The sequence below is a fragment of the Tamandua tetradactyla genome, chromosome 7 (genome assembly GCF_023851605.1).
Source record: "Tamandua tetradactyla isolate mTamTet1 chromosome 7, mTamTet1.pri, whole genome shotgun sequence".
NCBI classification, from domain to species: Eukaryota; Metazoa; Chordata; class Mammalia; order Pilosa; family Myrmecophagidae; genus Tamandua; species Tamandua tetradactyla.
In genome coordinates, this window is record NC_135333.1 from 173,819,419 (window position 1) to 173,833,147 (window position 13,729).

At 51.5% G+C, this 13,729-nt stretch overlaps 1 protein-coding gene across 3 annotated transcripts in view; it reads left to right on the forward strand.

Annotated features, from left to right (window-relative positions):
* Positions 1–13,729, forward strand: part of STAB2 (stabilin 2) — a 168,062-nt gene that overhangs the window by 110,040 nt on the left and 44,293 nt on the right. For 2 of the 3 annotated variants that reach the window (XM_077111830.1, XM_077111831.1), the window contains exons 35-42: positions 499–627; positions 2,498–2,554; positions 4,143–4,238; positions 5,049–5,244; positions 6,762–6,857; positions 9,060–9,105; positions 9,885–9,961; positions 12,197–12,322. In XM_077111830.1, coding sequence (XP_076967945.1) covers positions 499–627; positions 2,498–2,554; positions 4,143–4,238; positions 5,049–5,244; positions 6,762–6,857; positions 9,060–9,105; positions 9,885–9,961; positions 12,197–12,322 — 823 coding nt within the window. The remainder of the gene's footprint in view (positions 1–498; positions 628–2,497; positions 2,555–4,142; positions 4,239–5,048; positions 5,245–6,761; positions 6,858–9,059; positions 9,106–9,884; positions 9,962–12,196; positions 12,323–13,729) is intronic. The other variant, XM_077111832.1, reaches the window with a different exon arrangement.

Below are 13,729 nucleotides of genomic sequence, written 5' to 3' on the forward strand. Positions count from 1 at the left end.
CCGAGGGCTGGCTCTGGAAGGCGTGGTGCCCGTAGGGTCCCCAGCACAGTGCACGTGGGCGCTCTGGGCTCAGCATGCTGACCGTGATTCTGTGGTTTTCAAGGACTCATGGCCAGCTAATTTTAGGGATGTGCAAAAGCCTAAGAGCTTCTCGAGAACAACCCCTTCCCTTTACCAATCCAGAAATTGAGGCTCCCGAGGCCGCCCCTGGCCTAAGGGCACACAGCTGATGGTCAGAGTCCTCTCCCCAAGGTCTTCCCACTTCGCCATGCTACCTCCCAGGTGGACGCTGGCAGGCTATGCTGCACCCATGTCCTCTGGTACCCCTCTGCTCCAGCTTCCCTTAAAAAGGTTCCAATTAAAGGGTGGGCCATGGTGGCTCAGCAGGCAAGAATGCTGGCCTGCCATGCCAGAGGACCCAGGTTCAATTCCTGGTGCCTGCCCATGTTTAAAAAAAAAAGCTCCAATTAAAATTCATGCTTGTCCTCCCATTCACAGATCTACGTAAACGAGGTTCCAATAAACTACACCAATGTTGCCACTGACAAGGGAGTGATCCATGGCTTGGGGAAAGTTCTGGAAATTCAGAAGAACAGATGTGATAGCAACAACACTATTATTTTACCGGTGAGTGGCATCAGGGCCAACAATGCACCGAAGGAGTGCTGACTTGTCTGTGACTTTGAGGTATAAGACTCTTCTATTAGGGCGGCTCGATGCAGGTCAGAAAACATAAGCGTCCCCAATTTGCCATGGAGCGTCCCAGGCTGTGGCTGCCCAGTGGTGACTGAGAATAGCCACTGCCCTCGCTGGGCTCAGACCTAGAGCAATAGGTTGCGTCCCGAGAGCCTGGGGACAGTGCCTGAGGGCCATCTGGAGCAGGACTCTGAAGCCACGGCCTGCCTCTGAGGGAAGGCGGGCTATTCCCGGCAGCCATGGCAACCGTTGGCCAGGCCTGTCTTCTAGGAAGGGACATTTGGAAATGTTCTGTAGGACGCAGTAATGCAGGCTTTGCATTCCAGTCCGTGGGACAGGGCGGGCTCTTTCTATAATCACCAGAACCACTGATGTTGGCGGACAGGTGTTATGTGGGAGAGGGCACAAGAGGGAAATGCATCACCAGCCTAGAGACTGAGGCATAGCTCTCCAGGGGCTGCAGGAGGATAAGCAGAGATTAGCCAGACAAAGAGGGGAGAAGGGAAGGTAGCAGCAGAGAGACACGTAAGCCGACAGGTCGAGACCCAAAGTGGCGTGGGGAGGGGGGCCCATGAGTGGCTCAGCATCTTCGCCCCCCACCCCTCGATGAGCTCCAGGAAGGTCCTGCACGCTCATCATCCAGCTGATGTGACTTAAGGAGCCGACATGAACTGCACCGCAAGCGCTCTTTCTTGTTCACATCCCAACAAAAGTAAGCCCCTTAGAGCAAAGAGGAAAACTTTAAAAATACAAAAATAAAAGCTAGAAAACATGGCCAGTGGTGCCAGGACTTAGACAAAGGAGGGCCACGTGGCAAATTCCTCACAGAGGAAAAATTGTCCAAAAGAAAATAGCATCTAGTTTATTCTCGTTTTCCATGTAGAAAATTATAGAAGGAAACAATAAAGTTTTTTTTAATCAGTCCTAAGATATTGTGATAGGTTTTATAACCAAGAAAATAATCAACAAATGATATCTGAACTTCATTAGGGCCTTCCCTATAGTCCAGGGAATGGCATAAGATCTTTCAGGAATAAAAATAATCACTGACATTTACTGGGCACTTATTATGTTCCAGGGGCTGCTCTAAGCATTTTACATGCATTAACCCATGTAACCCTCACAATACCCTATGGAATAAATATTATTACTTTCCCCGTTTTACATTTGGGGAAACAGAGGCACACAGACGTGAGGAGTCCCCTGCTCACACAGCTAGCAAGCGGCAGGGGAGGGGCTCAGACGCAGCCGAGCGCAGAACCGGAGCTCTGTGGGGCCACATGGTTCTGTCCAGAATGAGACACACTGGGCTCCTCCTGCCTTAGGAAAGGTCACACTTAGGAGTTTCTGTCATTCTTACCTGGTGCCTCTCTGTCTCGTAACCTTGTCAGTTATCCCCAGGGGACGTCTCCTCTCTGCTTCCCTCGGCTGGACACTGTCTAACACGTCTGCCTGGTCTCTGAATCTGGCTCAATCTGCTAAGTAGTAGGTTTTCAATAACTGAGCGTTGTTAAAGTAATTAGGATTTGAATGAGATAAGACTTACTCGCTTGAAGCCTTTAAAGGGATATTCGAGTCAGGAGAGTGTTCTGGAGGAAAGCAATGCGCAACATCCAAGACCCCAGGCGGCTGAAGTCTCTGCTGCAAAGAACATGGAAGGGTTGACCAGACCATCTTCCCAAATAGCTTTCTGATTTCCACATCCCGAAACTTCTAGCTCCAAGGGCTGGAAAATAGCTGCAATCTGATTTTGCCCTAAAACCATCTTGAAATATTCTCTTTGCCTCTGTGTTTTATCAAGGGGAAGTGTGGGAAGTGTCCCCAGCAGCCCATCTGCCCGCCTGGAACTAAACCACTCGTAAGTATCTGTCTCCTCTGATAAAATCATTTCTATGTCCAAGGAAAATCCAAATTAGAAGCGCATCTCGCATATATATCATCTTCACTTCCCTAATTCTTTCACTTGTTTGGTTTTCTTAATTGATTTAAAATTCATATGATATACAATTACTACTTTAAAGTCTGCCATCCGCTGCATTTAGTACATTCATAATGTTGCACAACCACCCTCTCTCTCTAGTTTTACCTTTCGTCACCCCAGAAGAGCAAGGTGCACCCACTAAGTAACCACTCTCTTTCCTCTCTGCCTCCGTTCCCTGGCAACCACTAATCAGCTTTCTGCTTCTATGAATTTGCCTGTTCTGTTATATTTCATATAAATGAAATCATACAATATGTGATCTTGTCTGACCGCCTTCTTTCAATTTGCATAATGTTTTCCAGGTTAATACAATTTGTAGGGTGTTTCAGTATTTCATCCCTTTCAATGACTGAGTAATAGTCCCTTGTACATATATATCACACTTTGTTTATCCATTCTTCTGTTGATAGATGTTTGGGGGTTTCCACCTTTGGGCTATTATGAATAATGCTTTTATAACTATTCGTGTATAAGTGCATATGTTGAATATGTACTTAGGAGAGGAGTTGCTGGGTCATATGGAACTTCTGTATTTAACTTTTTGGGGACCAACCAAATGGTTTACCCATACTCGCCACGCCATTTTACATTCCACCAGCAATGCGCAAGGGTTCCTGTTTCTCCACAGCCTCTTCAACATTTGTTTTTTGTCTTCACTTGGTTTTAATTTGATTTTCCTTCTTATATTGTATGAATCTTTGAAAACAGTCTTGAATCCATTTTGGGGGGCGCCAAGGCAAAATTTAAGTAATAAATAAACAGAAATGGGGGATCCTATTAAATCAACCCACAGCACAGAAAGGGGTTTCTCACTTACCCATACCCCGCTTGGATGAGTTCTGCCTGTTGACTTCCTTGAATAAAGTGACAGCTAACCTTCTTTAAGGAAACAGGTTGTGGGCATGGGCGGAGTAGCCGTGGCTTTGAATTAATCACTGATCTATGTAGGTATTTGTACCTATTTTTCATAAAAATGCTTCTGATAATGCTGCAACCATTTCAAAAAATAAACAGTCCTGCTTCTCCTACAGTGTGATAATAATATCATGTTTATAATGAATGCTGTCTCTCACTTAAATTTTAATTTACTGTTGTACATTGTAGGTCTTTGTAAGTAGCCTTAAATACTTTTTTGGACAAGGCAGGATATTAATTAAAATAAATAGAAACTAAGGCTTAGATCAATCTATTTACAACGCTGAAGGAAATTTTAATCTGGCTTACTCTACAATTCTTCCTAATGTGGGTTCATCTTTTAGGGAAAAGTTCTTCTTACAGTGCATGACTGTCCGGCATGAACACCTGGTGTAACCGCTGGCACTCTGGCAGCCCCACTGTACGCCGTGTTTCCAGCTCAGGAAGCTGCCAGCCTCCCTCCCCCAGTCAGTGTGTCACCTACAGGGCCTGCTTTTAGGGGTCAGAAAGCTTTTCTTACTAGAAAACTAATACTCATACTATTTCCTAGAATGCACCAAGGAGGAAATGTATCTATACCATTTATTTCATGGGAAAGCGATCCCTGTTCTTCGGATGCCAGTCAAAGTGTGTGAGAACCGTGACAGTGAGTACTGCGGCTCAGCTGTCCTTGTTACCGCAGCCCTCTGGGGAAAATGACCAGCATCTCACTTCTCAGAGTCCATGGGGTGGGTTGTCTCTACCAGCACCTCTTCCTCCCCTTTGTCTTCACTGCCCTTGCCATTTGGAGTAGTAGAGGCAGTCACAAAACACGCATCCACCCTGTGAGGCCGGAGAGGGGCAGAGACTGCAGCCCCAGAGGCTCAGGACCCAAGAGGACCCTGCTCCCGGCAGGGCCTGTCGAAAAGAGACTGAGGAATTGGTCGGATCCCTAAGGAAAGAGTGGGGAGGGCCTGGCCACTGAGGAAACGGGGCCCAGGCTCCGCATCTCTGGACCCATGCTTTGGAATCCATGGGGCAGGTCTTCACAGGTTTGGATCCTGCCCCTTCCCGGAGGGGTAGACGTAAGCCCGCCCTCTGGGCAGCACCAGGGTGGGAAGGCCTGGAGGCTGCAGAGATTTCACGTCTTGATGCTCAGGACCAAGGCCAGCCAAAGGCGAGCAGCCGACCTGCAGGGCTGCCCAGAGATGGGATTTTGAGGCACCCCCACCTCCCGCAGAGGCTCCGGCGCTGCAGCACCCACAGCAGCCACCCAGGCCAGGTCTGGGAACAGCCTTGGCTGCAGGGTGACTCCCGCCAGCACCCTCCCCAGCCTGCAGCCCTCCTTGGTCTCTGTGCCTCCCTTCTCTTTTGTCACCGCCCTGCAGGGCCTCTGCCCCGCCTGCAGCACCCCTGAAGTCGCTTGTCCTTGGTCCTTGTCCTGGACCAGGCGACCAGCTCTGACCTTGCCTTGCAGACGCAGGAGTGCTGTGCTGGCTTCTTCGGTGCCCAATGCCAGCCCTGCCCGGGGGTGCCAGGGAACGTCTGCCTGGGAAACGGCATCTGCCTGGATGGCGTGAACGGCACAGGCGTGTGTGAGTGCGGGAAGGGCTTCCGCGGCACCGCATGCGAGGAATGTGTCCAGGGCAGCTACGGCATCCACTGCGACCAAGGTGGGCCCCCAGCTCCTGGAGGCAGGGGTACGGGCACCCACCCCTGGGAGGGGCTGGACCAGGGGCTCTGGCCTCTCAGCCGCCCCCCCCCGGACCCCCACCCAGCCCTCGCCCGCCCACAGACGACCCCAGCGCTGGCACACAAGAGTGCCCGAGCGCCCCTCCCTGTGCTCATACCTCCAGCCTCGGGCATGGCTTCGTCATCTGAAGAGCAGTTTTGCACACTTACCTCGTTTCATCTGCACAGGAGTCTTGCACTTGTGGGCACTGCTATCTCCAGTTTACAGATGAGGAGTTTAAGGCAAAGTGGTTAAATGGCACACATGCGTGCACACACACACACAAACACACGACAGTCACACCTGATGGGAGGCAGAACAGAGAGTCGAATGCACACTCGCTTGACCCCAAGCCCGCGCTTCACTCATGCAGGCCTTTGTGTAAAAAGGCTCTGTTGAGGCACCACCTGCCAGCCGCAGGCTTGGAGTTGCTTTTAGAGAACAACAGCTCTGTCTGCTCCAGGGCCCCGCCCCGCCCTGACCCCTCGTGCCCGGGACACACCCCTGCGAGCGGGCTGGCGGGGAGGGGGCATCGCGAGGCCACGGCGGGCGGGCAAAGCGCCGCTGCATCTGCCACGGGAACCGCACACTTGACCTTGCCAGACAGAGTGCCACCCGTGCCAAGTGGGAGAATGACCCGCTGGCACATGGGCAGGAGCGCCTCACCTGGGACTCATGGCAACAGTCACGGGTCCGGGATCCCCCAGGCTGAGCTGCTGCTCTGGAGAATCCTCCTCCACTGCCCCCCACTCTCAGGGAGGCCAGGACCTGCCGTGACACAATTACAAACATGCCCGGCAGCATTGCTGTGCTCGCAAGAAGGGCAGCACCGGCCAGGCTCCATAAACCTCCATTCCGGAGGACGGACACAGCTGCGTCCCAAGGGTCCCCAAACCCCTCAATCCTCAGATGCCCTTTGCTGAGGACATTCTTATGCTGCTGGACCAGCCTGCTGCCCAGCCCCAAACCGTGGTCTCAGCTGCTCTGTTGAAACATGCCCTGGTTCGCAGCTCACCCCAGCCTAGCAGAGCCCCTCTTCTCTGTTTACCCCCTTCCCAACCTCCAGTCTGGCAGGACCCCTCTTCTCTGCGCCCCCTTCCCACCCTCCAGCCAGGCAGGACCCCTCTTCTCTGTGCCCCCTTCCCGCCCTCCAGCCAGGCAGGACCCCTCTTCTCTGCGCCCCCTTCCCACCCTCCAGCCTAGCAGAGCCCCTCTTCTCTGTTTACCCCCTTCCCAACCTCCAGTCTGGCAGGGCTCCTCTTCTCTGCACCCCGTTCCCACCCTCCAGCATGGCAGGGCCCCTCTTCTCTGCACCTCCTCCCCACCCTCCATCAGAGACACCAATTCTCAGAAATCAGGTTGAAGCCATACGTGCAGCGATGGGAACCTAATAGTAAATGATAATGAGTTGCTGAGCACAGACAAAATCTGATGATTTGCGGGCATCTGTCCACTTAGCGTGTTCCTGCATCCATGGGAGATGCAGCGAAGGACCCCTGGGTGACGGCTCCTGTGAATGCGACGTTGGCTGGCGAGGAGTGAAGTGTGACAGTGGTAAGAGAAGCCCACAGCACGATGGCCTGTGCTTAGCATCAGTGCTCAGCAGCTGTATTCCTTTTCTTTCTAAAGTAGAAATAGCACCTCTGTTGCTACTTCTGGCCAGGAAAGTAATTCCTACTTGCAGCAAAAAATCTGTAAAGTAAAGAAAATTAGAAAGAAGAAAATGAAAAGTACCCATACTCCTAAGATGGAAATGGATGCCATTAGTATTGTGTGATGGCTTCCAACTCTTTTCTGTGCAAATGAACACGTGTGTACAGGACCACACTTTAAATGTCATTTTGTAATCTACTTCTTCCACACCTTAATATATCGTGGATAGCTTTCCATGTGAGTAAATATAGATAAACATTGTGATTACTTTTAATTTCAACATAATATTCCATTATGATTGTATCATGCTTTTTTAGCCAATTTCTTGATATCATAAACAATGCTGCAATGAACAGCTCTCATATATATATGTATATATATGTATATCTTTTTGCTTGGTTAAACTCCTGGGGGTGGAATTTCTGATCAGGAGTTGGCGCTGTGGGAGAAGGTTCTGCTGCTCACTCCCAGTAGGTCTTGCAGAGGTTATACCAGTTCATTCCCCTGTCGACAGGGTCTGACCATTATGTTTCCCTCCACCGCACCATGTTGTGTTGATGTTTCTTAACGTGCTTCGTGGGAGAGCGATGAGTGGCAGAACTTCAAGCAGGAGGTCGCACATGTGTAGCACAGAAATGAGAAAGCTCCTGACATTTAGAGAACGAGCGGATTTGAGAATGAGTGTGTAGGGGCAAAGAGGGAAACTGAGTGAGAAATAGTTGTGGCTGAGAGACGAATCAGGAGAGGTTAAGGGGACGGGCCTTCTCCCAAAGCCAGCAGAAAGTCTTTAAAGGGCTTTAAATTGGGGAGGAATATGATGATATTTGCATTTTAGAAAGATCTTCTGACACTGGGTTGGAGGTAAAACCCTGGAGGAGGGATCGGAGATGCCCCCTCTCCTGGGACGGGGCAGGGAGATATCACATGTCTCCACCAGCCCAGGAGGCTTGGCGATGAGGGGTTGTCAGGAGCACCCTGGCCCAGGTCTCCAGGGGATGCTGAAACTAAAGGAATGCAGAATTGGGCGTTGCCTGGAAAATTGAAGTCTGAATGGGCCAAGCCAGGGAGACAGTCCAGGCCAGACATCAAATGCCGGGATTCAGAGGGTGCAGATTGGGGACAGGGAGCAGTGGGTGGCGCAGGTGGGAAGATGTGCTGGGTAAACCCCAGGGCGGGCGCCATGGCCTCTGACCATCTCTTAGGTTCTTGTAGGGGTGTGGTGCTCGGGGGAGCCACATGTCCTGCAAGAGAAGGGGCAGGGGTCAGTTTGGAGACGGTAGCAGTTTTCAGGAGACAATTGATGAAAGTCTGAACTAAATTAGTGGCATGACTGTGGCAGTGAAAATAAGGGCATTTGGTTGCCAGCTGCAGTGGAATCCACGGCACACTGGGCGCTGGAGGAAAGGGAGAGGGAGGGGTCAAGGGTGACACGGGGTTTTGATTTGGGCAACTGCAGGCACAGTAGAGCGGCTTAGAAAGAGGACGCTCCAGCTTTAACAACTTCTTCCTGGATCTTCCTGGACAGGAAATATTTGTTAGTAGGGCGTCCTAGAACGATAATCTATGCTATGTCCAGGAAATTTAGAAATTAATTCAAGAAATAGATGTCGGATACCTATTGCGTGCCACACTATAGGTGTTTTTGCATGTACCAAAAGAAAAGAAAGCTTGTTATATTATTTATAGTTATATGTTGCTTGTTTATTTCACTCCATGATAAATTATAGAAAAACGAGAAAGAATAAGAAACATGGAAAACAAAAATAAGAGGAGAATTAAGCCTCAGGAAGGGTGCACACCAATGACCCGGTCGTTACGGCCCCACGCCAGGGCAGAGCCCCGCATGGCTCCCTCTGTGTCTCACTGCCTTGCACAGGGCCTGGCACACAGGAGACACTCATCAGTAGTCCCTGAGCTGTGAGCTCCCTATGCGTCCTGGCAGCCAGTGTAAAGAAGGATTTACATGTTCAATTACATGCTTCACATGACACACACGGCCACTTCAGAGAAGTAAATCTTTTTGCAGCACCAAGCACTGAAAGAAAGTTCTCATGTAGGGTGTAGGAGCAGAGGGCTGACTCGGCGACTGGTTCTCTTTTTCAGAAATTACAGCAGACAGCTGCAATGGGACGTGCCACACCAGCGCCAAGTAGGTACCCTCTGGGCCTCTCTGGGGACAATGCCAAGGGGATTTCCTCCCAAGCCCCAACCTTACTGTTCATGACACTTCAGGGTAAATTTTGAAGCACAAGACTGAAAGTATCTCTGACGAGGCCACCAGACGTCACATCCGACCTTTTCAGCAAGCTGCCACCTGAGTTACCTGGCTCCTGGCAAAAGTGCCCACTGTGACCCCCAGCTTAAGCCATGGGGCACTTTCCCTGAGGCAGACGGCGCCCTCATGGGCCACCTTTCCTTAACCCTGGGTCCCGACTCACAGCCAAGCGCAAGTGGGCATTCCAGACTCCCAAGGGGCTTAGTGGGGTGATTAAGAGCCCAGGAGCTGGGCTAGGTCCGAATTCAAAGTCAGCCTTGGGCCGTTGTCACTAACCGCATGACCTTGAATCCATTACTTAATCCCTCTAAGCCCCAGTTTCTTCCTGTAAGTGGAAATACTAATATCTTAGGGATATTGGGTATTGGGTAGCCTGTACTAAATAATGCAGGAAGCACAGCTCTGAGACGTGGAAGCTCTCAAGATTGTCAGGCACCCTCCTTATTCCCTGGTCAGCACCTACACGCACACACTGTGCAATTTGCCAGATAAATTTCTGCAGTTGTAGGGGTCATGCAGGAACGAGCCTTAGGCCTGACGTCTGGGAGCAGGGGCTGGGATGTGGGGAGGCGGGAGTGGAAGGGAACTCAGTCCTTTGGTGGGGGTTGTGCTGTGTATTCTCTACACACACCATCTGTTCTTTCTTTTCGCAGCTGCCTTCTCGATCCCAGCGGCACAGCCTCATGCAAATGTGCGGCAGGATTCCAGGGGAACGGGACCTTCTGCACAGGCAAGGCGCGGGGTTTGCAGGAGCAGGGCGGCCAGGTTTGCTCAGGCTGTTGCAGGTTTGTGTCCCCACAGACGGAACGGGCCCCTGCAGCTGCTGCCGGCCGCTGACGGTGGATTGGCCATAGCAGGGCAGCCGGCTGTGAAAGCCGCTGCTCACCTCGGAGCGGGGCTGGTTCGGCAATGGGTGGGGCAGTTGCACCTGCCCTCTTCTCGGAGCTGTGTATGGGTCACAGACTTGACCTCAACCGGGAGCCCCTGGAGAACTTTAGCAGCGACGCACGTGCATCCCGGAGATTCTGGTTAGATGGGCCTTCACTGCGGCCTGGGAGTCGGAACCCTGGAATGGACAGCAGAGGGCCTAGCTTTCCCCCTACTTCCGTGTGACCTTGGGCTGGTCGTGGGTCGGTTTCTTAACTGCTCGGGGCCCCTGAGCTCACCGTAGAGTCAACATTAAATCCTCTCTTGCAGAGGGGTTTGAGATCAGGTGTCCTCTCTGTGCACAGTGGAGGAATAACGCGGCTGTTAAAACTCAGTCTTAGCATTAGGCTGCCTGGTTTGAATACAGGCTCTTACTGCTTGTATGACTTCCGTGTATTAGTTTCCTGTGGCTGCTGTAACCAATGGGCACAACCTGGGTGACTTAAGACAACAAAAATTTATTCTCTCCCAGTTCTGGAAGGAAGAATTCCAAATCCAGCAAGCCCACATGCACTTACTCTAGGGGAGAATCCTTCCAGCCTCTTCCACCTTCGGGAGTCCCAGGCATTCACTGGCTTAAGGCTGCATCACTCCAGTCTCTGACTCCATCTTCACATACCTTCTCCTCTGGCTGTGTCTTCTCCTCTGGCTGTGTCTTCTCCCCTGGCTGTGTCTCCTCTGGCTGTGTCTTCTCCTCTGGCTGTGTCTTCTCCTCTGGCTGTGTCTCCTCTGGCTGTGTCTTCTCCTCTGGCTGTGTCTCCTCTGGCTGTGTCTTCTCCTCTAGCTGTGTCTCCTCCTCTGGTTGTGTCTTCTCCTCTGGCTGTGTCTTCTCTTCTGGCTGTGTCTCCTCTGGCTGTGTCTTCTCCTCTGGCTGTATTTCCTCCTCTGGCTGTGTCTTCTCCTCTGGCTGTGTCTTCTCCTCTGGCTGTGTCTCCTCTGGCTGTGTCTTCTCCTCTAGCTGTGTCTCCTCCTCTGGTTGTGTCTTCTCCTCTGGCTGTGTCTTCTCCTCTGGCTGTGTCTTCTCTTCTGGCTGTGTCTCCTCTGACTGTGTCTTCTCCTCTGGCTGTATTTCCTCCTCTGGCTGTGTCTTCTCCTCTGGCTGTGACTTCTCCTCTGGCTGTGTCTCCTCTGGCTGTGTCTCCTCTGGCTGGGTCTTCTCCTCTGGCTGTATTTCCTCCTCTGGCTGTGTCTTATCCTCTGGCTGTGACTTCTCCTCTGGCTGTGACTTCTCCTCTGGCTATGTCTCCTCTGGCTGTGTCTCCTCCTCTGGCTGTGTCTCCTCCTCCGGTTGTGTCTTCTCCTTTGGCTGTGTTTTCCCCACCTTTGGCTGTGTCTTCTCCTCTAGCTATGTCTTCTCTTTTGTCTCTGCCTTCTCCTCTTCTGTCTTGTATAAGGATACTCATTATTGCATTCAAGTCCTACCCGGATGACAGATGATCTCATCTCAAAATTCTTAACTTTTTTACATCTGCCAAGGCCTGTTTTCCAATAAGGCCACATTCACAGGTTCCAGATGCAGGCCTTGGTCAGAATTCAAGGTCCTGGGCTTCTGGCACCACATTTCTCTGAAAATCTTTGTAAATTGTTTTATAATCCGAGCATCCAGCACAATTTCATCCTGGTCACCTCACCTCATCCACTCCATCAGTGAGAAACTATCCCTTGAGGACTGGTAAATCTGAAAATGATCACTCAGTAATCCTCAAAGAAAAAAATAACTAAATAAATTTTTAAATAATAATTCATCAAAAGTTTCTGCACCACAAAATTGAATCAGGATTACAACACGCTTTTTCTGGGGTAGATAAGACTCTCAAACAGGCACACAGGCTCCTATCACCTGCCAGCATGGTTTCCAAGTATCCTAAATAGTTACTATTCCAAAATCGTAACTGTTTATAAGGTTGCCTGCCTCCTCTGAACCTGGGAAATTAATAGCATTGCATTTCTAGGAACCTTCCACTTCTCAGTGACCCGGGTAAAAACACATCAATTTCTCTGCCCTCTCCCCTCCTCTGTGCTGTCGCCCCTTCTCCAGCGAGCAACGCCTGTGAGACCCGCAATGGAGGCTGCTCTGCTCAGGCTGACTGCAAGAAAACTACCCCAGGGAGGCGGCTGTGCATGTGCAAAGCGGGCTACACGGGGGACGGCATCGTGTGCTTAGGTGGGTCCCACTGCAGCCCTCCGTACAAGGGCCTGCCAAGCACCCGGCCCCTGGGCTGTTACAGAGAGTCTAGGACCCCTGGGCTGTTACAGAGTGCCATGGCACCTGGGCTGTTACAGAGAGTCTAGGACCCCTGGGCTGTTACAGAGAGTCTGCGGCCCCTGGGCTGTTACAAAGTGTCTAGGACCCCTGGGCTGTTACAGAGAGTCTGCGGCCCCTGGGCTGTTACAGAGAGTCTAGGACCCCTGGGCTGTTGACACCTGGGTTTTTATGGGGTGCCTGTGGCACCCGGGCTCTGTCATTAGGCCTTGCAGCCCCAGGAGTATCGGTCAGCCTCTCGGGCAAGGAGGAGGGGGTGAAATGTGACCAGAGCTGCGAAGGTGTGTGTGATGGAAGTGTGTGTGAAGTTCCTTGGAAGGAGGGAGAACGAGAAGTACTTCCAATTAAACATTATGGAGATGATGGAATTTTTAAGCTCTTATTAGTTCCCTTTTATTTAAGCAACACATTTCTCACTGCAGGAAGTGCAGAGCATACGTGTATGCTGGGGGAGGGGCACCTGGGGATTTCTCAGTTGATATTGTTGTGTTAGCCTATTTTTCTGTGCAAACCTGTCATCTTAAAAACAAAGCTGGTTGGGTGGGCCGCGGTGGCTCAGCGGGCAAGAGTGCTTGCCTGCCGTGCCGGAGGACCCCGGTTCGATTCCCGGCCCCAGCCCATGTAAAAACAAGCAAACAAACAAAATATAATAAAACAAGAAAATGTTTAAAAATGTTTCCCTTTCTTCCTCCCTTCCTTCCTTCTCTGTCTTTCCTTCCTTTCCTCCCTCTCTCTTTAAAAAAAAAAAAAAAAAAAAAAACAAAGCTGGTGCCTGGTGATACCCAGGTTCTGCTGTGCTGGGGAGTCGGCCTGGGGTCCAACATGCCTGCCCTGTCACCTGTGTGCACACACTGTCATCCTGCCCCGTCACCTGTGGGCACGCGCTGTCATCCTGCCCTGTCACCTGTGTGCATGTGCTGTCATCCTGCCCTGTCACCTGTGGGCACACGCTGTCATCTTGCCCTGTCACCTGTGTGCACGCGCTGTCATCCTGCCCTGCCACCTGTGTGCACGCGCTGTCATCCTGCCCCGTCACCTGTGTGCACGCGCTGTCATCCTGCCCCGTCACCTGTGGGCATGTGCTGTCATCCTGTACCTCCACCTGTGTGCACATGCTGTCATCCTGCCCCGTCACCTGTCACCTGTGTGCACGCACTGTTATCCTGCGCCTCCACCTGTGTGCACACACTGTTGTCCTGCCCTGTCACCTGTGTGCACGCACTGTTACCTGTGAGTACATGCTGGCATACTACCCCGTCACTTGTGGACATGCGCTGTTGTGCCAGTGCTGCCCCAGCCCCCAGAAGT